Source organism: Ptychodera flava, chromosome 2, assembly GCF_041260155.1.
Source record: "Ptychodera flava strain L36383 chromosome 2, AS_Pfla_20210202, whole genome shotgun sequence".
Taxonomy (NCBI): domain Eukaryota; kingdom Metazoa; phylum Hemichordata; class Enteropneusta; family Ptychoderidae; genus Ptychodera; species Ptychodera flava.
Genome location: NC_091929.1, coordinates 41,020,912 through 41,046,169, shown reverse-complemented (window position 1 = coordinate 41,046,169; position 25,258 = coordinate 41,020,912). Strand labels below are relative to the sequence as shown.

At 35.6% G+C, this 25,258-nt stretch overlaps 1 protein-coding gene across 2 annotated transcripts in view; it reads left to right on the top strand.

The window, feature by feature from the left end:
• Positions 1–693: 693 nt before the first annotated feature.
• Positions 694–25,258, top strand: part of LOC139120735 (protein kinase C-binding protein NELL2-like) — a 49,774-nt gene continuing 25,209 nt past the window's right edge. For both annotated transcript variants that reach the window (XM_070685287.1, XM_070685277.1), the window contains exon 1: positions 694–885. In XM_070685287.1, the coding sequence (XP_070541388.1) occupies positions 816–885 (70 nt within the window). In that variant the 5' untranslated portion in view covers positions 694–815. The remainder of the gene's footprint in view (positions 886–25,258) is intronic.

Below are 25,258 nucleotides of genomic sequence, written 5' to 3'. Positions count from 1 at the left end.
CCGGAAGAATGCGATGAAATTTGAGAGCATTCTACTATTTAAAAGCACAAAAGAATTTACGCAAAAATGTCGATTCATACTGTGATGTAAAGCCGCAATACAAAAATAAATCATGAAACAATAATTTATTTTTGACTTGACAAAACCAATCCCTCAAGCAACTGTCACTGTCAGGAACAGAGAGATGTACTGGGAGTCAGTCAAATGCCCTAGATTGATGCAGATATACCGTACCTTGCTAGACATATCTTTTGGACGCACGGATTGTACTATAATACATTTTAGTAAGTAGTCGTCAACAGGATTCCCTGTTTGTCAATCGGTCTTGGCCTTGAAAAGCGAAACGCACCTTGTAATTAAAGACGCATGGACCCTCCTCCTCACACGCTGTAAAATGGTTGCGCCCAGCCTATGCGTTTCCGGCCTAAATTTAGCTCGGAGTCCAAGAAATAACTGTCCGGTGTAGGGGTTAAATATTTGCCGTGACATGCGTATTTTGTGACATGAAAAAATCATCGTATTTTATCATCTTTTACTATCTATAGTGGATAAGATCTATCTTATTCTTTTCTTAAAATCATAAACCGTCTTGTTTTACTCAGTTTCAAACAGTGTTTACCATCGTATTGAGGAGCTCAGAATAGGGACACACCTATAAGGGAATGGAAGATGCCAAGACGCCCGTCAACAAAAAGGCAAGAGCGAGATCAAATCAAAGACGCGAGTGTGTACGAGCAAATTGAATCAGAGAACTGCGTACACGCGACACAGATTAGCAGCTCTTGGCAAGATTATAGTAATTTGAAAACACAGCTATGGGAAGCCACAGGAACGGAACACTGGTGCTCCTTGTATCAGCCGTGCTCAGCGCACTAGTGACGAATGGTAAGTGCAAAGTCCTCGTTCAACTTCAAGGGAGTGGGACTACAGTCTACAATAATTTTCAGCCGACGGGTCTCCGCTCATGATCCAACCAGACGACGTTCGAGTGTTTTAGCATTTTAGTCACATATCGGGTTGTTGTCACAATTAGAACGTCGGGGAATGGTATTCGAAATGTGGTACATCGTTACATGCATTTCAATGATCTATCTTCGTGCCGGTGCATGCATGTTTGTGTAGACTTCTAAATCTCTCCTTCATGCATGTCCAAGATGTTGTGACCTCCACCGTCAGAATAGATAACAGAATTGTTCAGTTACGTTTTAATTGTGGTGACTTGTAATTAAACTATCCATATTACGCGGAGCGTAGACGTATGTATGGCGAGAGGCGTCAGTGCTAGGAGGCCATGATCTTGGCGAAAACTTCAAAGGTGTGATTCGTTAGACAAGATTGCAAGGTTGTCACAGGTTGACCAGTTGAAGATTTTACTGTCAAGAAGCCATGCGAAAATCCGTTGCCTCAGGCCGAACGGAGCGAAAGCGGTTCTCGACAGATCCGTCTGCTTGTCCCGTAAATGACCTCAATATTTGTGTCTGTGTTCTTCAGTCATTTCCAGAATACTAATTGTATAACACATGTTTAGCACTCCTTTATGTAATCCTACAGGCAAATTTCTAAGGAATCTGAAAAAAGCGAGGCGCCGAGCGAATATGTCAGTGTGACTGTCAAATTTTGTGTGGCGTCTATGTTTTTATGTGAAAGCCAAGGTGTGAAGAGTATCTCACCTTGCTTGGGTTCTAGAATTCCAAGAGTGGAAGATATATAGCAAGAACGTCCAAGAAAAGGCAAAAAGAAAGAAAAGGTGAAAATTAATACCTTTGTTCTGCCCATTTTCTTGGTCTTCCTTTAATTGTGCCTTTGTGCAAGGTAAAGATCAGGGAAGGCTGGTTTAAACAAGTGTACTATTGTCTATATATGGTTTAACTAGCTACAGCTGGTAATTTCGTATGATATTTAATCAAAAAGATATTCCAAGCTTTTCAAGTAAGGTTTAATTGAATGCATAGGGTCGAAAAATGGTCATAGGGTAAAACCACAAAATTGTAGCACATAAAAACGAATAACTTTGATTTTATGTAATAGTGTTCTATTTTGTGTGTGTGTGTGGGGGGGGGGTGTGGGGCGGGGGGTCAGTGCAGAAAAAAGTCATTCTCATTGCAGTGTGAAGATTATACAGTTTTGATATGAACCTCCGTACAGTTGCAATTTGTGGAGCATCAGTGCACTGACATGTTTGTTGTCATATCCATTGAAAGATTTTGAATGGAGAGCATTTCATGAACTGTGATCTGGTGTCGGCTGTGTCCTTTGGCCAGTAAATCACCATTACTATTCCGCTTGACATAAATTAATATTTTCATGACATTTCTGGCCATTGTGCAAAGGTCAAGGATGTCTTAAATTCCTCGGTCAAAAAAAAGACATGGCCCTTCATAAGATCACCCTCATCAACTCATAATTCTCAAAGAGTTGCGTGAATCTATTCGATGCAAGTTGTCACTTAAATTTAGACTTTACGTTATCTGTAACTTTACATTGCCATGGCCTATGTCTATGCTCATCCCAATAAGGCTAACTCTGGGTTGGATCATTTCTTTGAGAAACTAGGTAGAACAAGGTCAAAAGGCCACAAGATATGAATACATATTAATTTTATGCTATATATTATTCCCTCTTATTCGTGTAAAATGAAATGGCAAATATGAACCAGCTCTTTATGGTGAGTTGTAACACAATTATGTTCCAACTTCCAGTAGTCTGGAAAATGCATCTTATTGAAAAAGCTTTCAGTTCCTTGCATTTGTTGTCATAGTAAAACCATACAAGTCACCGTAGGAAAAAATAAAGCATATTTCTATAGAGAATACAAAAAAAATGGAAATTCCCAGTACTTTAACAATAAATAGTACCATATATTATGCAGTAAAAAAGTTTCCACATTTTACCATTTTGATCTTGTTTCTTATTTTGCCTTCTTCTTGGGATATAAATCAAAGAAGGATGTCATTAATTTTGGCTGTAGCTCTTAGATGATTTCTGGACTCTGGTGGTGCACAATTGCATATCAAAATTCCAAAATTGGACTAAAAACATGATATCACCATGTTTTAAAAATATTTCACAAAATCCAGCCAGACTCCTCTACTGCAATGTAGAGATGTAAATCTAAAAAATCCCTCGTGTAATGAACTTTCATTGTTGTACATTATAAAATTGAAATTATGGTTTTGTTGCCAAAATGTTCAATATCAGGACTCAAATTCATTGAAATATGAGGAACGATAACTGGCCATAACTTATTCATATGTCTGCTTAGTTTTCAAATCGTACAAGTATACCACCACTGCATACCTTGAAATATTCTGGCAATTCAAACTATTGCAGTTTTTCTTTCAATGGACTTATCTTATTTCCGAATCTGTGCTTTGTCTGTCATCGGGTTTCGCCAATGAAATTTTGTTGGATCCTCAGGCTGTTTTGTTTGAAATCCTGGACAGACAAAAGGAATTTGTGTTGTACCTAATTGTTTATTGTCTCTTGCTTCAGTTCCAGTCTACCAGACTTCATTTTGACCAAAATAATTTAGATGTATCATTATTTTCACCGGAATGCTTTTCTGCATATTCTTGCTCCGTATGGAAACAGATTCCGGATGTAGTCCTGCCGGCTGTGAGCTTGAATTAACATTGGACATGCGTAACATTGTGTAGTCTGGCTTTAAGTATATTGATAGCGTCTCTTTCAATAGTCTGATGCGATGTCCAATGGCAAGATAGTTGACTTTCAGACGGTCTGGTAGTGCCGTTGGGAGTTGTCTACTCTTCAGCCAGAAGGGCGAAAGTTACCAAAATGTTATTTTGCAAAAGTTCAGGTTGACTGAACTTGTTGACATTTTAAGTCATAACATCACTTTTAGTCACAGTTGATTTGTGAATCGTTCCACTCTCGTGAGCTGGCAAAACAGGATTAAGCGTGCAGTCTGAATATGATAGGAAGACTGTCTGTCTTTTGAACGCCAGCGTGACTAGCAATGAGGAACTTCAGCTTACAGCTTCTGTTATCTGTGTATACACTGTGTAGAGGAAATTGGCTTTGTAAAGGGAAACGGGTATTGTCTCAAGTACCTTGGTTGACTTGAACACATCAGGAGTGAATTCACTTCATGGGCAGAAATTTGAAAAATAGCTTTTTTAGTGTCTGGTTAATGAAAAAATGCCCCTAAACTAAAATGTGCGTGAGTAGCCTACCAGCAATTGTCACTGGGCTACCAACTTCAGAAAACGGTAGTGCAAGTGGACTACCAGAGAAAATTTCGAGCCCTGCAATGTTATTCTTCTCCATAAAGAATACTCGTCGTGTTACCCCTTTGAGTGCCAAAGTCAATTTTTGTCGCCTTTAAAAAATAAATGCCAGTCAAAGTTTTAAAGATTTTGCAAAATTTTGATAAGAAACTGTAGCCGATAAACTGTAATGACCATTTGGTTCAAAATTATCAAAAAAAATTACAGAAAAATTCATAAAAAACGGTAAAATGTTGCACTAAAATTTTGGTAGGAAAAATTACAGCACTCAAAGGGTTAAAGAGAACAAGTCTCTAGATAAAATCCCTCTGGCTTTATATTTAGTTGAGAAATCCATTGTTCAGAGGTTTTAATAATGTTTTGTTAGAATGACTGCAATCACAGCATTCACATCTGGCAGTAGTTTCAGTTTCAAACTATCAGCGCAATGCCATGTGATCCAGACACCATACTTTTGTAACCTCCTGGGTTTCCATTGTCTGTCTTCATCACTTTGTGGAAGTTGCCAAAATAATTTGCTATGAAAGGGGCATAAAGGAATCGGAAAGCTGTGTGCAAATTTATCTGTCCAGCATGAGTATGTCACCCTGTTCCACATTGTATTAACCCAATACTGACCAGCGAAAATTAAATTACTGCTTTTAATAACTTAGAGGAGGCACAGTGTTAGAGGATCTGTGGAGGAGGGTTTGTCATAATTAAGTTGCAAATGAAAATCAAATTTAACGAAAGGAGGGGCAACAGTTTAATACATGTACATATATGTCCTTGTGCAGAGTGTACACCCAAATTTGTAAAGGACTGGTTTGGGTATAGCTTAAATTTTGTCTTATTGTGTTCATGACAGTCTGTTTACGTAGTCAGTTGTTGAAGAGATGTACAATAATAGATAAGTTACTGTAAGTTTATTTAATGCCTACTACACTTCCACACCTTATCTTTCATAGACATTCCAAGCAGTCTTGCTTGAAGCCCACACTGACAATTAAATTGGCTTCATTTTGCCATTGATTTATTCCAGGCATGTTTTCCGGTGTGGTTGGAAAGTGCGGACATGTGGAATCCATTGCGGTTTACCCCACCGACGGAATAAAAATAAAAACAGAAATTTTCACACTCCAATGATGCGATTTAAAAAGGCGAAGGATAAAAGTTAGAAAACAAAAATGTCAGAAAATGGTCATGTTTGAACAGTGTGCAGATAAAGCCTTCCGGCTTGTCCGCCGGAAGAACGTTTGTGACCACTTGGGTGTAGGAAAACTAGGTTGCTCACCACTCACTGATCACTGTAATTCCTGATTAAACCTTACGTTAGACCAATAGGCCTACTCTGAAATAAAATGACATACTCTTACTACACAGTACAATGCCTGCCAATAAGCTACTGCATAGGTTAGGAATACACATAAATGTATATGTTTGTACATATGGTTTTGCTTCTAATACTGTTTCCATTAGAAATCCAGGTTTCACAAATGCTGCACGCTTGTTAAGTGTCCTATGTCTTCACTCTTTCTTGGAATTTATAGAGAAATATAGCTTGGGCATGTTTTACACCCCAAGTGCAAAATGTTTCCGGCGTACAGGTTTGCTTATGCATGGAGAGGCATTGTATCCCGGAAAGGCAAACCCTAAACTCAAGTGTCGTGTCCTGAGTGCTTTTATTGTACTGTATGTACCGGGGGTATGTGGATTGCACTATAAATGTTTGGTCAGGTGAGTGCTTTGGAATATCGAGAATGCAACACACCTGTTTGATGGAATCTTAATATTTCTATTTTTGAACAGAAACAGCTGCCTTGAAAGTATGCTTAGAATGTTTTTCCTGGTCAGATTTCTCTACCAGGAATACAAAGCTCGCTTGGTACACAGTGTCACTGTCAGTACATGTGTGCATTAAATACAAAAATTTTTTTATTACATGGAAGAGTCCAATTAAAGCTATTTTTGGTTGCCGATACAACAGTGTTAATAGCTATGTGGCTTATTACAGTTTTGTAGCCTGCAGTTTTTGTGATATTTACACATACCTACGGGAAAACCAGGAACTGCTTCACTACAGCTGAATTTCCACAAATCTGTACACAAGCATTGTATTGCCTTCATAGTAATATGTAGCTGATAAGCACACATTGGTGGTATATGCCTTACACAGCTCCTATAAATCTAACCTGCTTACGTTTTGTATGTTTATACTATTGGCCTACTTTGATAAAGTGTATTGACATGTGCGATCTTTATCAAACAAGGTCAAAAACTACCGGTTCAGGGTCAAGGGAACTTGTCCAGTACACTTCCAATGCTCTGTATAGATTATCTCTGTATGAGTCCTCTGCCCACGTGTCTGGATTTTAACCTAGTCTAATCATCTGAGTCTTTCACACCTTTATTATCTTCCAATATCCGCATCCATGAAAATTATTGATATCAGATTTAACATGCAACAAGGCTTCTGTGTAATCGTTTGTTGATATAATATTAACAGGTACTTGAAAAAATGAAATATGATTAATTTTTTTTGTACAGTTTGTTATTTTAGGCAGTAAGTGGGGGACCTGTTTGCTTGAAGTATTACCAATAATTCAAAGGCTTAATGAAAAAAATATGTGTTGCCAGTAATATGTCATGAAAACTAGCCTAGGTAGAGGCAGGAAATTTTTTTTCACATTTTTTCTCTGTTCTATCTGGGACCCATAAAAGATGATAAAATTTAGAGAATTTACTTGAACTTTTTGAAAATGCAAAATAAACAATGTCTAGGGTCGGCAGGTTTTTCTAGGGTTGGTCGACTTACCGGAAATACCATATTTTTTTTTATTCGGCCTAAGGTTATTCAAATATAATTAATTTTAACTCCATTGATCTACTGAGTTGCACGGTGGACTACCGGTATATAATGTTCTGGTATTCGCAGCTTCACTGCAGTGTAGAGGATCTATACTACTTTTTCTGAATCTTCTACATAATTTAAGTCAGTTTGAAATAAATTCAAGGAGAACCTGTTACTTTATGAAAAGAGTTGTCTACCGGTAGTATATGTCGTGTTATCATTTATTTCATTCTTTTGTTTCAACTTTCAAAGGAGTTTTGGAACTTCCCAAATTATTTTTAGGAATTGTTTGACAAATGCTGTACAGTAAACACATGCAGGTTACACATTGGAATTTAATCTGTTCACCCCCAATTCCCTGTAAACAGGTCCACAATCACCATTGATAACAATGGGTTTGGGCCAAACCATGGTGGTGAAAGGGTTAAGGGTGACTTTGGCATTTGCAGTACTGGTATTCCACATATGTTTGTTTCTGATTGTCACGATCTAATTCCTTTCTGCTGAAATCAGAATTGCCAAAATAAAATTGCACAGATGCTGTGTACATTGACCATGTAGCACCTGCAGTTTGTCTCTGGGAGTTTGTCCAATTACCAAGTCATTTCTTCCTTGTGTGGACGATATTAGAAATACTTTTGGTGTTGAATCACTCTTACCTCCAACATCTGGCTGGAATTTACCCAAAGTTACACCTCTGAAAAGAGAACCTTCAAAAGCGTCTTTCTGTCTCACCCACGAAAAAAGAACCACAAATACATTTCATTTAGACTTTCTCATTGCAGTTGTATGACCACTATTACTGGTAGATAATATGGACTTATTTGTTTCCATAAACCTGATGCATTGCTTTCCTCAAAAGAAATATAGTTTTCAGCAATTCCTTAAAAATTTTCAAAACTTTATTTTTTTACTTATCACAATTTTTTTTTTTCAAGGTTACCAGGTGTAAGAGTAGGAGGTATGTGATTTCACTACATCCAAGACATACCGATTGCTATTGTCAGTGTTTGGGTGTGACTGTGTTGTGGAAGTACGCCTACGCCGTCTTTTTGTCCTCAAAAGTCATTTATGTCATGTCCCTTATTGAAAAGGAATGACCTGTTCTGTAATGAATGCCCAGGGTCTGGCTCTCGATACCACACTCTTGTCGCTTTTATCTATAGTCACAATATAGTCATCTCTCAAAGGACTTCCGGAATCTTCTGCCAAGCCTATTCAGACTTTGAATTCTTCACTAACATTCTGTTTGTTATTTGTACCTTCCGTCTCAAATTTGCTGTAAAATTGCCTGCCCAATGGGTTGGAAATTTGAAGTAAATCTTTAATTTCCTTCATCTATATTCAAAGTCACTTTTATTTAGTTTGTCGAGTTATACATACCTAACAATAAAGTTAAACAGGACCAGGATCAATGAGGGAAAAAAATTGGAGTGAATTTTTGATAAAACAAGCAACAGTCTGTTCATATATAATGAGACATTGTCCTTTTGGACCAGTTCCAATAATAGGACAGTGTTCAGTGTATGTTGAAGCATACAAGATGAGCTGTTGTGTATATTGTCCTCAGAAAATAGGCAGTGTTGGTATTCTGTCTGGTCAAATTAACTACAGGAACCAACATTGAGTATATGACACTCCAGATACAAGGTCAAGGTAAAACTTATCAAACACTGTATTACTCACACTTCAAAGATGAACTTTGTCATTGTAAGTACATCCGTGTGTTGTCCAGTAATTATCTACTTTCTTCTTCTTGAAAGTCAATTTACAGCTTTAGCAATATCTGTGGATATGTCATACCAGTACACAAAGATACAATCTATGATTTCAAGTTTGTAATACATGTAGAACTGTATACGCACTGTTCATGTGAAAATGAAAAGCGTAAGACACAGCTTGTTGCCTGTATACCAGTACATCATCTGAATTGTTGGAGATACAGTTTTGATCTACCATTTAACGATAAAATGAAATATTTATAAGAATAATTGAAGAAGTGGAAGAATAAGTTAAAATTTAGAGGATAGGCCCATTTAATATCTTATTGCACTGAGATGTTGATGGTTTACCAGACATGTCTGCAGGATGATACATGTATAAATGAAAATGATCTGTTAAGGGTCAGTCACAATCAGGTGCGCTAGATATTTTCGTTTGTTATGGACATATATCTGCTATTCAGACTGATATTATATAGCTTATTTGTTTCTAATAAGTAGTAATAGTTGTAACTAACTTGGTCACATAAAGAAATATTGCATATATTGTGCAGGTTTGGTTGTACATCCACAAAAATGCCTTTAAAAACTGTAAAAAATTAGCGTTATGCTGTTTCACTTCAAAATGTACTTAATTTCAAAATGTTTTTTGGAACACAGTGTTAAAATTGTGGAATTTTTAGCTTACATATGTTATTGCAGAATACCTAACCTTTCTTTCACAAGTTATTTCATGTGACTATGTGCATCGGAACAGAAACTGTGGTATTTTTACCAAAACTGTAACATCGTTATGTTTTTTGTGTTTTATGACCATAAGTACATATACCTTTAGTTTATATGTAGAAAAATGGATAAAATATTGTAATGGTGAATTTAATTCCAACCTCAACATCCATGGCAAGCATTTTATACACAAAAATTTAAATAAAATTGCATATTGTATTGTTTTGTGAATAAATGAAAATGGAGATCGTTGTGGTCGGAATTTCTTGTAGCGTCCGTGACACACTCATATCTTAAGGACAACAGGAGTTATAAAAGATCTGATGTCACAGGCCTAAGTGTCAATAGGTGCCTACCTTAAATAAACAAATTGTATAATTACGTCCTTGCGTTCACTATTAATATTCCTAAAATATGGAAATGTAGCATCCGTGACGGTGTAGCGTCCGTGACGGTGTTTACTACATAGTCATAATTAATAACTATTTAAAACATTTTAAAGCAGTTAATCCACTGAAACATATAAATACTAGTGTGTATTGTGTGTACATACATGGAGTTGGGTTACAAAATGTCTTCAAGGCATAAAATTGTAAATTTGCACAAAATTGATTTTTTAAAAAGTAATAAAACACTCAAAAAGTTATGTTGAGCCTCAACTGTAACACTTAGATTGGTGTTTTTTAAGAATGCAGTAATTATATTGAATATGTTATTAGAATTCTAGTGAAAAGAACAATGAATTCTGTACTGTATATGCATTTATTATTGTGTATTCCATTTCAATTCATTATGTCACGGATGCTACAATAAAATGCAAACATTGTTTTTCAGATTATAAGCCAATCTAAATGTGAAATAACCACCACATTTTATATAAAGGAAAATGAGGGCAACTCCACACATCGGCTCTACCAAGATTGTTTAGTATTACGCTATGGTGAATAAAAGGATCATTGCATTTATTTTGTGTGGAATACATGGCGAGACACTGGTGAATCGATAGTGCTTTGACCCTAGTCATGTGATCTGGGTCCCCGGTAAACCGGTTTGTTGATTGAGTGATTCATCTTAAATGGCGTTTCAGAACCAAAAATGGGGTTCCTTCATCAGTCGCTCTCTTGTTTTGTATCCCCTCCGCTTGGTTGTGTAATGAAGTCATCTTCGTCCTCGAGGAGGAGAAGCCAGATTTGTTATTGAGAGAGTTAGCCACTATTGACTGACTTTTCAGTGAGCGATCCGGTGTTTGATGTCATATTATAAATAACATGACCCAGCATCGACCGGAGTTTCTGGACGCTTATAAGGATTTTTGTTTTAGGGCATATTTTGAGCGTTGCTAGTGCTCGTTATGTTAACAGTAAATGTTGTACTAATCTGACAATGATTACTTGTTTTAGGCATTTAAACCGATTAACCGAACTTTTGGTTTTGTGTCTTTTCATGGACTTTGTAATAGATTTCGGGTCAATATTGGTGCCTGCTTTCCGATGTTTGAAAAGGATGTTGTGAAAGGCTATTTCGAGAAATAAATCTTATTTCTCTATGTTTAGCCATTCCCAGGTTTCATGGCTTCGTAACAATATTTGCTGTAAATGGCCTTTGAAATCGGTTTGGTCTGAGGAGAGCATTGGTTTATTTATTAATTCATGCCGCCAACTTTGATTACTTATATGGAAGCTCTCTCAGTTTTTGATTTTCTTTGCCAGATGATGTTTTCTGTACTGCTCAGCAATCTTTTCAGTTTGGTTGATTGTAGTACCAATTCGATGACAGATTGCATCTTGGTTTTATACGATAAGTTGTGGCACAAAATGGAGACAAATTCAAAAAAAATTCAGTTTCCCCGTTGTTAAAACTGCTATCGTGAAACCTTTTAATTGTGTGAGCGATATGGGCAAAGTGTGTTTGAATTAACTCACCGGACTTTTCGGTTGTCGTACCGGATATCGACGGACTGCTTACTCCTTCACATGTTGGTCAAAGTTACATAACGAGCTATGATTTTGTATGAAGGATTTGTTTTAGATGCTCGTTTATAGACCATGAGCAGTGTCGTCAGAAAACGACTCGAGGGTTGATCCCAGAAGGAAGCTCGTGATTTTTTACTCCAACTGATTTTTGCAGTTGTTGCTATAGCTTTCTTGTTCAATTTAAAGAATTGTCAATGTTTTGACACAATTTTCACAATTTAAATGTTTGATAGGGAAGGGTTTTGGAGAAAAGAGAAAGAAAAAACCAGATTGTTAATTGCTTTTTATATTTCAAATCGACCTAACTTTCAAGTTTGATTTTGGTAGCGTCCGTGACAAAATTACATGTCATACCAAACAGAAAATATTTTAGAAAGAAGTCCATTTTGATTACACTGAATGGTATTAATATTGTTGCTATAGCATGGTTAATTCACGACAATAAAATTTTAAGTACAGCATACCAGCGGAAGGACATAGAGAAGTTGAAAGTCCTATTAAAAAATATGATCAATATTGTTGTATTTCTCACTAAACTTGAGGTTGTGTTTATTCATGGAAAAATAAGTAAATCATACCAAGTATAGCTTATTTTAATGCCAATATGCATCTTTTATATTGTAATAACATAAGAAAGCATTAACAAATCATTGTTTAAAATTTTATTATGACATATGTGTTTCATGTACAACATTTCTGTAGCGTCCGTGACACTGCGTCGACCATATAAAACAATGTGCACTGTGGTAATACTAATGACGTTTGCTTCACCAAATTTTAGGAAGATATGCCCCATACCATAACCTTTCAACATATTATTTAACTGGACAGTTATCATGAACTTGAAATTTTGACCTAAGTGACACACTCTAGCGCACCCTGATTGTGACTGACCCGTTAGAAAAATATTTTTCACCAGATCCAATGTGTTAAATACCTTCCATACTGTACTGTATCTCTTCCTAGGAAAGAATTGAAATTATACCCATATTAACTGATTTTAATCCTATTTAAACATGTTGACTGATGAAGATAACCGAAAAATGATGATTTAATTTTAAAATGTCACTCACAATGATGTGTAAAATATTTTTAAATAAACACATTCAAATTAGTACAAGGTTAAGTCTTTGAACTATGTAAATTCAGTTTTGAGTTCCTTAACTTACATATAAACCCCTTCGGGCCCTTCGGGGAGAGAGGATTACTGGTATATCTGTTTTACTTACGTCGATGACTACATGTACATGTATGGAAGCCAAGTAATGTGTACAGGAACAACAGATGAAAAGTTTTGTAATCATGAATATTTTCACCTCAAGCAAGTTTTGCTCATAAAGCAATATGATCGCTAACTTTCTTATGAACCGAAATGGCATTTTCTCTTCCCTGTTTTCCCGGATCGAATTTCCCTGATAAAATCCAAGATCTTATCCACCCATCATGAGTTTGTTATTTTCACTGGAGACACGTGGATTTGCTACTGTTCAGCCTTCCCAGTGTTCTGGCATGCGGCCAGGATGGAACTTGACGATTCTCCCTTCCGAAATCAATCATATTCGGGCTCTTCCGCCCACCGCTGACCCCAGTCTTGAGAATATCCAAAAATTATTTGTGACACGGATGATGCGTTTCTGTGATGCGATGAATCTGCTGGGGGTGTAAAACGACACCGAAGTCACCGATGGACATACTGCGCGGCATGTAGATACATTACCTGCACTCACTGATCTACTCAAGCCAAGAGCTAGGTCATACAGATTAATTCCGCTTGCTGGTTCATGGACGATAAGGACAGACACGGCAATCGTCGCATTAGTGGGGGCTGACACTCGTTAAATCTTGTAATCTTGTGCCGTCAAGGATGTTGCTAATCAGATCAGAAACTACCCACATACAACTTTTATGAATGATTTTCTCCAGGAGTCTGCACTGAATCACCAACTCATGGCTCAAAGTGAGGGTTATCTTATCTTAGTCTTGTTGTGTGCATATTTCATCGTGAATACCGGTATTTCCAGTGTACAACTTTTTATGAATGAGCTTTTCCAGTATTCTGTACTTGAATCATCAACAACATGGCGTTAGTGGGGGTTATCGCTTGTTAATCTTGTAATGTGTAGATTTGGAGCCATCAAGGATATTGCTGATATGCCACTTTGAATGATCCACTCCAGATGCTTGTACTGAATCACAATCTGCACATACTATAATCTGAAATGCTGAAACATGCCCCCTCGCCAAAGCTTCTTATTCTCAGTGAAATCAAAGTTCTTTAACCCTTTTCCTGCCAAGTCCATATTTCACCACCAGGTCAAGATGGTTAAAATTAATGAAACACAACGTATTCCATATGATGTATTTTAACATAATACTGTACATTTGAAGGCTGTTGAAAACATAACACTGTAAAGTTGACTTTTTTTGGACAAAAGATGCTATAACATACCAAGCCAAGTGGGTCAAAATACGTCATGTTTTGGCTCAATACCGCTTTTTACTGACTTGGCTGATGGGGAAGTGATACAGTTATTACTGTCTGGCAGGAAAAGGGTTAATAAACATGCAATATTTAAAAGTATGCATCATGAAATTTGTAAAGATGAATATTTTACTGTTTTTTAAATGACTTTCAGAAAAGGTGAAGAAAAAGTTGACAAAAAATGGTTCTTTGTCACTACTAAGTTTCTGATATAAACCAAAAGTAGCAGACACATGGTGGTACATTTGACAAAATTTTTACCGAATTTCTATTGGCATCAGGCAATGTGAAACACAACAGTATACATTGTATCGTACATTGCAATGAATGAACTTTTTGAGAGGGAGTCTTCATTCTAAGGTAATACAAGCCTTGAAATTGAGGTCTTAAACTTTTGCATTATTAAACTTTCTGTAACTTTTAATTATTCCCTTTTGAAATCAGGAAAAATATCAGAGGGTCACCGTTCAAAATTTTGTATTAGAGAAACGAAGTACTCAATATTTATCTGCATTTTAAATTCAAAATGGTTGCCATCCCTGTGTTAACTCTATCGAGAAAAATGAAATTTTCTAATTTGATAAACTGAGCAGATGAAAAGTTTTCTTTCTCCAAGAGCTTTAAAATGAACCCCCACAAGTGGTATATCAGAAAAGAATTGTTAAAGTTTGAGAGTTCGAATATCTGTCGCCGAGGCGCGTTCTACCTTAACATAAGAAATCTAGCCACAACGACATGACTTGATTCCTTTGTAGCATCTGATCATTTCGTGATGCCCCACTGATGTAAATGAAGATGTTATCTGTCTCGCAAATGTTAGACCCTAAAACGGAGCTTTTATATCACTCATAGTTCATGCTTTGTAACCGAAGATGTTTGTAAATATTTTCTCTGACAGTTCACATATATTTCATGTCATTTATTTTTCATGTCAGAACATTTAAAATGACATTATGTCAGCTATGCATGTGACAATTTTGTGATATAGATTTTGAAATCCATATTGCAAATCGATGTTGGGTTCAGTGATCAATTATAATATTATACTGTTAACGCTCTGAGGGACATGGTACTGACAGAACACATCTCTCTTGGTAGATCATGTGACAATGACACATGCTGGTCTAGTCCACCTCCCTGGTTGTCAAACTTCTCCTATCTTTTACCGTAAAAATTGCCAGGATATATTTGAAATCTGAACAAACATTGAAAGGTGATAGGTCTGGTTGTGAGACAATGAGAGATCTGGGGTTTCTCCCCTGTGCATATCTGCTGAGTGGGCTGGGGTTTCCCCAAACAATTGTACTCTCAGATGAGTAACAGTGAGCTTTCGTTAATGTTTCAGGACCTACCCTGTGCGTATTTTCCTTGGCACACTTCCCCCCTTTATCTCCCTATGTTGCCAAGTACGCCCAACATACCGCCATGTTTGGAAACATCCGACTGCGCATCTACGTACAGCGGATCCTCTGCCTTTCCGTTTGACGTCAATTTAAATAACATTAAATTTTATAATATACAAAAGCAATAATATTTTGTATTGTTTACTCATAATTCACCCCAGATAGCTTTGAATCACGTCCTGTGACCTCTACACTACCAAACTTTCATACAGACCCTGTACATACGAAATGAGGTGAAAGGTTAAAATATATGATACATTGAACAATGTTCATTGTTCTGCACTGATACATATAATGTATCAATGATAATTCAAACAATAGAAATGTATAGAAGAATATATTAACCCTTTGAGCACCACTGTCAATTTTTGTCAGTTTTTGTCTCCTTTATCAAATATACATCTGTCAAATTTTTTTCAAATTTTTGCTAAAATTTTGATAAAAATCTGAAGTCAATGAATTTTGATGTCTATTTGGTCCAAAATTATAAAAAAAATTACAGAAAATTCACAAAGTTGGTAAAATGTTGCACTAAAATTTTACCGGGAAATTTTACAGTACTCAAAGAGTTAATATGTTAATAAAAAGAGTACAATATTCTCAAATTTACTGCAACTTAAACTCACTTTTATTACACAGTTGGGGAAGTGTCTTGTGACATTGTGAGTCCAAATAATTGACGAATAGATAGCCGATATATATTGGTAGTTGTTGCATCTAAATGAAAATACACACAAAGTTCATATAAGAGAGTCTTAAATATATGAATTCTAGATCATGGATTAAGCAAGTGTATCTCATTTATGACACTCTGTTTTTGGACAGTTTCAATGGTATATCTATTTCAGTGCTACATGGCCACTACGTTCTCCTGCTAAACCTATATGCATCATCCATACTTTAAAACTGTATTATGCAAAATTTATCTTTGGCAAAATTTGACTAGCCACTCACAAACAGGATGACAACTGGTAGTGGTGGTCTATTACAGCAATCAAATTTCGGGAGGATGAAATGATTTCAAATCTACTGGCGAGATTGGAGTCTTCACGAGCTCTGTAAACAAACATACTGTGGTAGACTCACAAGTGGGTGGAGTGGGTGGGAGTAATGCTAAACACTGTATAATATAAACCTTGAGACATTAATTATATATGTGATATATTACTAATAAACTTTCACTGAGACAGTCTGATAATATTTGTAATCACTTTGTTCAGATAAATTAGTTCATTATTGAAAGTTCATCACACTATTATTTAGTCACCAAGGAAGTTGATTAAATTTCAGATAAGTAGTATTAGCAGAGCCCTTTCACCACTCCAGTTTGCCTAAGTTTCATCTTTGCCGTTGATAATCAGTGTTCATTAAAACAGTTTAAAAAGTATGGTATGTGTAAATGAATATATTTAAGAAATCCACCATAAATAAATGTCTGTTAATGTCATTGTTATTAGCATTGTTTTGGTATGCGGATGAAATGATAATATTGTAAAATTCAAAATGGCAGAACTCTTTCAGAACATCAATTCAAACTGCAGTCTTCAATCCCTGGTCCTGCGCCTGGCAGTAACTCAGCTGATATTGACATTGACTGTTTGTGTCAAATGAGGGTTTGTTTTGCTTTGAAAGTTTTATCAAGTCATTCAATTAGAGTTGAGATTAAAGCTGATAAACAATCTATGCTTTTACTCATATAACTGGATTAGCTGTAAAGCTCAATTTGCTGAATAACATTTTATGTATTTTCTATTGGTTTTGTTGTGTGCAGTTTCTTGTTTCTTCTCTCAAGATGTGTCTGTTCAACTTGTTTATTGTTGATAACTGGATCCTATTCCAGGCCAGAATTCATTTGTAAACAATAATATTGCACCCTGTAAACAATGAATTGTACTTAATATAGGTACTTGATCTTTCAACACACTTACTATAACAGAGAATACGAAATGCTAAATTTTCCATGATAAAAATAGTGGAAATATTCTCAAATGTTACAGCTGGTTTGTGAAGAAATTACACTGGGGTTCGTAGTGAATAATTCTATCTCCACGCATTCCCAGTGACTTGGAGCACTCTGCACTGTGTTTATTATGCTGATGCATTGTTTATGAGACAAGATGCATCATCAGGTCGTAGAGTTCCATCTGTTAGTCGTTGAGTCCTCAGGGAGTCCAGCAAAGCTCATTAGCACCCAGTCAGAACAAGTATATTTCTGTGGAATCTTAATTGACCCAGTAGCTCTAATTGAACCCTGTGGCAGGACATTCCATCATCAGCAGCAGCTCTGATAACTCTATGAAATTCAACCGTCCAAAGGAATTGTCTATACACAATGTTATGTTGGACTTAGGCAATCTGGGAAGATTCATCACGCCACTCCTCGTACCACTCATGTCAACAGAATCAAGTTGATGACTCAGCTACTTTCCTTGTAAACAGAATGACAAGGAAAAATTGCACTTTCAGTTGCAGAGTGTACCGTTATAAATGACATTTTGAAAGTGTTCACATGTATCTATGTATAAGGGCATTTAAAAAAAGTAGATGTGTGTCTATACCGGTATGTATACAGGACATTTTATCATAAGTAAATTGTTGTTTATGTGCATATAGCTTACATAACCTATGTGTATAGATCTGTTTTCCACTTTGAAATCAAGGTACCGGTATGATCTTTCAATTCACAATTCTTGAAATACAAGGTTGTGTTCTAGACAGACCTTCTGAAGACATTTTAATAAAACAAACTGTGTATGTCAATGCCATACAGTGTAAACATGATTTTTCTGTGTTTACATATTTCACACCCATTACGGTTGTACCTTTTAGATGTCGATATATGAATGCTTTTGTTGGATTCATACCATTAACTCCTTGAGCGCCAAGTCAATTTTTGTTGCCTTTATAGAATATAACACAAACAACTTTTTTAAATGTAAACAATTTTTTTTTTATTTTTCCCAAAATTTTGGTCAAAAATTATAGCCAATGAAAAGTTATGGCCATTTGGTCCAAAACTACCAAAAAAATACATTAAAATACATAAAAATTGGTGAAATGTTACACTGAAATTTTGGTGGGAAAAATTATAGCACTCAAAGGGTTAGTAACACCATGCTGCAAACAATATGGCTGCATGACGTATTCAACCTATTGAAAATAAGCCAATTTACATCAATTGGCAGGTAAGTAATTATTGGAGGCTTTGTAAAAGACATATTTGATAAGATTTATATTGAAAATGGTGAATATTATTCACCAAAATATGACTATTTTTTTTTTTTTACTTGATAAAAAGGTTTCTCAATGAAAGAGGTTGTCTGGTTATTAGAAATTTAAAGGGCAAACCATCATCTGTATTAGAAATATGAGTATTTTTATTTGAATTTGTTCACTATAATATTAGTCTGAAATATTAAAGAGCACTGAGTATAAATTTAGTCAATAAATTTTGTATCTGCTATCTTTTTGTACATTCATTCATTTATTTTTATCCATTAATGTCTAATAATATTTACTCTTCATTTATCAATGAGAAATTATTTTTCTCATGGATCTTATAGCTGTATTTTTATGTGTAGGTAACCAGTATATGCAAACCAAAGAATACAATCTTTTGGTTTTGCTGTTGATGATGATGTAATTTTATTACGTTCAGCTCAGCGGAAAATTGTTGAAATGTCAATCACAGACAAAGCAGGGAAATAACACCTCTGTATTAAATGAATGGTTTTACGCTATGTGATTCTGCAATGGTTTCATCTTGGTCAAAGATCTATTTTAACCCTTTCACCCCCAGTTCCCTGTATACAGGTCCAACTTTACCATAGAAAACAATGGATTTGGGACAAACCATGGTGGTGAAAGGGTTAAATTTATAATATGAAGGGACTTCACGTTATGAATTTGAGCATTCAAAGACTTTATGTTTCAGTTTAAGTACACCCATTACATCATGAGGCATAAACTGGCTGGTGTTTTTAGTTAAACAGTTGTAGGTCTGTAGGTCTTATTTTATGATCCAGAGATATGGCTGAAGCAGTTATGAGATCCCCAAAGTGATCGGCTGAATTGAAATTTAATGGAGGCATAAAAATCCATTTTTCAGAACCACCGCCCTTTGGTGAAGTTCAGCATAATGACCTGTCTGTCAGTGGTTGAAAATTACAGGGCTTGTAGCTGTAACTTTGGTACTTCTGTTTTTAATTACAACTACAGTTTCTTGTTAGAGTATTCAGCTTGTCAACTCAGCCTGTATATGAATGTGTAGACTGCATTGTTATTATTAAGAAGTGAATTTTAGTTCTGACTAAAATTCAAATGTAAACAATATAATAGCGCATCATATATACCGGTATATATATATATATATTTAATATATATACACACACACACACACACACACACACACACACACACATACATGTGAACTGTGTGTTGGCAAACTAAAATCTAGGTGTTTTATAGAGAATGGAACATGAACTTGCAATTAACATGCAAAACAAAAGTTGTGACAAAAATAGTGAAAAAATCGTCAAAAGTTACAGCTAATGGCACTTTAATGATGGACAAAGGAAGTGTGCTTGTCCTGATATTCATTTGAATATAGAAACTGATAGAAGTGATAAAAACTTTCAGCCTTTTGTGGATACTGATATTGTGAAGATTTGGACCCTATTCCCACTGTGTACCATTTTTTTCAGGAAAAATATGTTAGTACAATACATGTTTGTTAAAAGTTATAATTTAATTTTTTTGATACATTTTGAAATTGTGCAGATACATATATGTATACATCCCAAATTATAATCTTATCCAAAATTTGCACAAATAACAAATAATCCAGCAGAGATCTAATATTTCCCAAAATGTCCCCTGAGGAGTATTGCGGTAATGCTGAGAGTGAAATAGATACATTTGTTGTGACCACACCCCACCTAAAATTTTTGTGGTTACATCTTCATATAAATTTAATTTTTTGTGACTTTTAATCTGTCACACGAAGAGGCCACTTTCTCCAAGGGAGGGTATGATTAAGAGTCTCTTGACTCAAAGTAAGTAAGTCTCATGTTGATTGTTTTCTGAGGATACTTCCAGAAAATCAGCAGCCATTTTTTTTGGTACCTACCAAAAAAGATGGCTGACATTCCAAATAAGGCAATGGCAGTAACCTATGTATATCAATGAATCTTGTACTACCAAAAGGTTGAAGATGACACCATTACTTCATGATCCTGGTATTTTGTAAGGCAGCTGTTTACTGCATATTTTCAATATCAATCCAAACAAATAATTGTAACTAGCATTTTTTCTCTGCAATTGCATAGTGTTTATTGTATATGTGTTCCTTTATTGGCTTATATTATTGTCTGATTTTTAAGGTAGAATGCGCCTCAGTAACAGATATTCAAACTCTCAAATTTCGATAATTCTTTTCTGACCTACCACTTGTGGGGGTTCATTTTAAAGTTCTTGGAGAAAGTAATACCTTCAATGTCTTAATTTTTCGAATATCCAAAATTTAATTGATAGAGTTTAATAACATAGAGATGGCGGCCATTTTGAATTTCAAATAATGCAAAACGTTGGTTAATTTGTTTTCCTAGTTCCAAATTTTGCATGGTGACCCCCAATTTTTGGTGTTGATTTGGGAATGGAATGGTTGAAAGTTTTGTTTTGGAAATTTTGAGCAAAAGTTTTAAGTCTTTAAAATTAACTTTCGAGGCGCATACTCTAATATAAAAGTTTAAAACTTTAAAATTTTAAAATTTTGCGTTTGGAAATACCATATGATATGTCAAATTGTTCTCTGAAATCACAAAGTATTACTGTTTGGATACATGTGTTCCAACATTAAGCCCTGGTGGTCTGACACCATGATCTCTGTGGAAAGAAAACACGAACACAGCTTTGCAGTTATCTGGTTTTCCATCTAGAAATCCCATAGGACGTTTCAAATTTGTTATTTAGTCTTCTCTTGACTGTGCGAGAAAGTTAAAACAGGGGTCGTCGAGTTCGACTAAGTTCAGATCACAGCTTCAGTTCTGAAGTTAGACTTTTTACATCAAATTAACGTTTCATATATTTATTTAGTATAAATTTATTATCATCCTACTCCGAAAAGAGTTGTAAAAGTTTAAGGGTCCAAATATCTGTCCCTGAGGCGCATTGTACCTTGAGTAATGGTTGCAGAGTGCGATGTAAAGTTCAAATCGCAACATACATACCAGTACGTAAATACATCATGTATCAACTAAAGTGACACTTTGCACATGTAATTAAGAAATCCCAATGTGGTGACAGTGAGACAGTGACTCAATCAATCCAAAGTATCATCAAGGCTTTGTTAGCCGGCTTGCCAGATCAGCAAAACAGGGTGAAATCCATCCCTGACCTGTTGATCTCTTCTGATGTCTAGGGGACATATGACTAATTGCCGACAAGATTTTTATCAGGTCCTGAAACTACAAATACATAGAGTGTAATGATTTCCTGTAGCTTTGGTATTTCATACAGCCAGCACGCACACTTGTGGTTAAGTTAGATTTACTACGTATCCCCCCTGCCGTAACTTCTATGAATTTACCCTGTTTTTACTGATATTTTGTAGCCATGATGGCTATAGTATGGTTTGGGGTGTGCATGGCTTCTGGGGTAACCTTAAATCATCCAGTCCATTAAAATTAAAGTTTGTTTTTCCTTGTTCAGCGCAAGTTTGCTAGCGTACATATAGCTTGTAATAGGCAGAGACCCTCCTTTGAGAGACTGCTACACATACGGTACCTTACCAAGCTGTGTAGATTGGGTAATATGTTGAGCACGTTTCATATGTTTCTTGATACAGTTACAACCAGTAAAGTTGGAAAAAAACATGGAAATTGCAAAATGAAAAAATAATTTACAATCTACACATTCTGAACTTGTGCTTAAATCCTTTTAACATTATTATCATTGTAACGGAATGTCCAATATAATATTTTCAAACCCTACATAGTATGTATACTCCACTCTCCCACATAGTTTATGTTTTGACTCATTACTGCATCCTACCCTAACATTCCCATGAACAAAATAATTATCAGTTAAGCTGCAGAATGGTGGAATTATTGTTGAGCTATTTGGATTGGAGGCAAAACAAATGTACTGGATAATCTAAGACAAGTAAATTTACATCTCTGATTGTGTGTACCAGTATGTGTTTGTTTGTGTAGGTATATAGTATGAGAAAAGGTGTATTTTCCATTGTTGATCACAAACTTACATGTGCTGGTGACATTATTTGCAAATCTCATGAAGCTGTTGATAAATTCAAGATCATGGCATTTACCTTTTGGTGCACGTAATAGTCAGTTTTCTCATCGCTGAAATTGTAAAGGACAAAGAATAGTAAAGCATTTTGTCAAAAAACTGATATTATGATTATCACCGATAGTGATATTTAATATTGCCAGTGCTTATGTACTAGACATGTTGGCGTGACAAGAAATATGAGAACTGTCAGTTTATGTTTGGAGCGTCTGTACAAAAACCGCAACCATGCCATAGTAAACAATGTGCTTGGATAATTTGAGGCACATGGCCAGGCAAGGCTACAAAAACACAGGTCAAGTGCGCCAAAGGAAATCACTGGTGGGTGTATTATTGAGTTGTTGATAAAATCATCTTTACTTTGTTGTAATGTGATACGGTAAACAGTTCTTCTGGAGACAAGTTTGATTTCACAGAATTGATAATTCGTTGGAATAGTTGCATGATTAATGCTGAGTGCATGCTGTAGATTGATATACTCGTAAAGTCACCACCAACCACGCCAAGTTGCACGTTACAATGTTACACATACGTTGGTAATCCTTGCAACCATTCATCAATCCTATTGGAGTGTTGCCAAGTGTTGCATGTGTGTTTCATCAGATACATTTGAAAGTATCTTGTCAAGGGAACCAAAAAAGTCAAAAGGGAAAAAGTTTAGTTTCCTGATTTCTTGCAAAGTATTAGTGCTATTATATAAGCCTCTGAGAACCTGGCATGAGTGACTTGTCTTCTTCCTGCTTGTAAAAGTATCTATTCCATTCCTTTTGAGGTTATCCAGTTGGCATAGTGTCAAGGAAAACATATGTAGACTTTTGAGTACAACGCTGTACATTGCAAAAATGCATCTAGTATATCACCATCAGTGTCTGTAAATATACTGTTTTTGTTTTGAACCTCATTGTAGAGTAGATATACTGGTATGGATCGCTTTGCTTTATATCTGAAAATAGACCAATCATAAATCAGATAGTGTTCTATTATCTTCTTACTGGACCAATCACTTTGCTTTATACCCTACATAGACCAATCACAAGTCAGATAGTGTTCTATTATCTTCTTACTGGACCAATCACTTTGCTTTATACCCTACATAGACCAATCACAAGTCAGATAGTGTTCTATTATCTTCTTACTGGACCAATCACTTTGCTTTATACCCTACAATAGACCAATCACAAGTCAGAGAGTCCTGTTCTGTCTTCTTACAGGACCAGTCATGACAGTGTTCTGGTGCAGAACACCTTAACTGTTGAAAATACTACCATACATGTACTGCCATTGCTTCTACAACCGTACAACTAGTACTAGTGGTGATAGTGGTACAAAATATGTATTATTAGTAATTTGATAAAAATTATTATTTTATGGCTATTACTTACACTCATCAGTTGTCCACACCCAAAAATATGTAAGCAAAGAACTAATAACCCTTTTCCTGCCAAGTCCATATTTCACCACCAGGTCAAGATGGTTAAAAATTAATGAAACACGATGTATTCCAAATGATGTATTTTAATATAATACTGTACATTTGAAGGCTGTTGAAACACATAATCTGTAAAGTTGATTTTTTTTGGACAAAAGATGCTATAACATACCAAGCCAAGTGGGTTAAAATACGTCATGTTTTGGCTCAATACTGCTTTTTACTGACTTGGCTGATGGGGAAGTGATACAGTTATTACTGTCTGGCAGGAAAAGGGATAAGGTAGAATTTTGTGATTGCAGATTTTCAGTTGCCCATCAGGTTGTATTCTGCTTTGTGTCAGAGGATGACAGCAGAGATACGATAAAAGCGTCACGTAGACAAAACTGATAAATGCCATTCCCTGAATGTAGATTGAATTTAGCCAAGAACGTGTTTTTTGTCCATTTCATCATCGCAAAATTTAAAAATTCATGTTCCAATGAATTAATAACAAAATCATCCAGTCAGACTTTTTATTGACATTGAAGAGGTGACTTATAAAATGAAGCGGAGTTTGTCATAGTTTGAACAGCAAGTTCATTAAGCATTTAAATACTTTGCATGAACTTTTACCCAGCTGCTTTGAACTTTAACCTCAAGAGAACGAGTATGAAATCATGAATCTCACTCACTCCAGTTGTCAGTGCAAGCATCATATTATTATTTATCACCAGAATTTCTTTTTTTGTCTGTCTATGTTTCACTGACTATTGCCTCATCACTGGGGAACACATTGCTGAAAAAGGAAACATCTGTTTCACTTGACATATGAAATCACGGTTGAAGTATGTACTCCTTGAAAATTTTATACCGTTCAGTTGAGTCACCTCTTTCCTCAAACCTTCTGTGTTTGTCTATCATGCCCAGTGACGGCACAGCAATGGAACAAAAATCTGGTTACATTTGAAAATAACTCAGAAATAGCGTTAATTTTTATTAATATCAGGAAATGAAAAGTGTCTTGTGTTTATTCTGGAAGCAAATATATACTGACCAGATGTTGAAAATGATTTATGAAAATTCAAATGTATTTTCCTTCTCATTAAAAAATCTGAATATTAATAAATTTGTGTTATGTCTCATCTATACCTGAACCA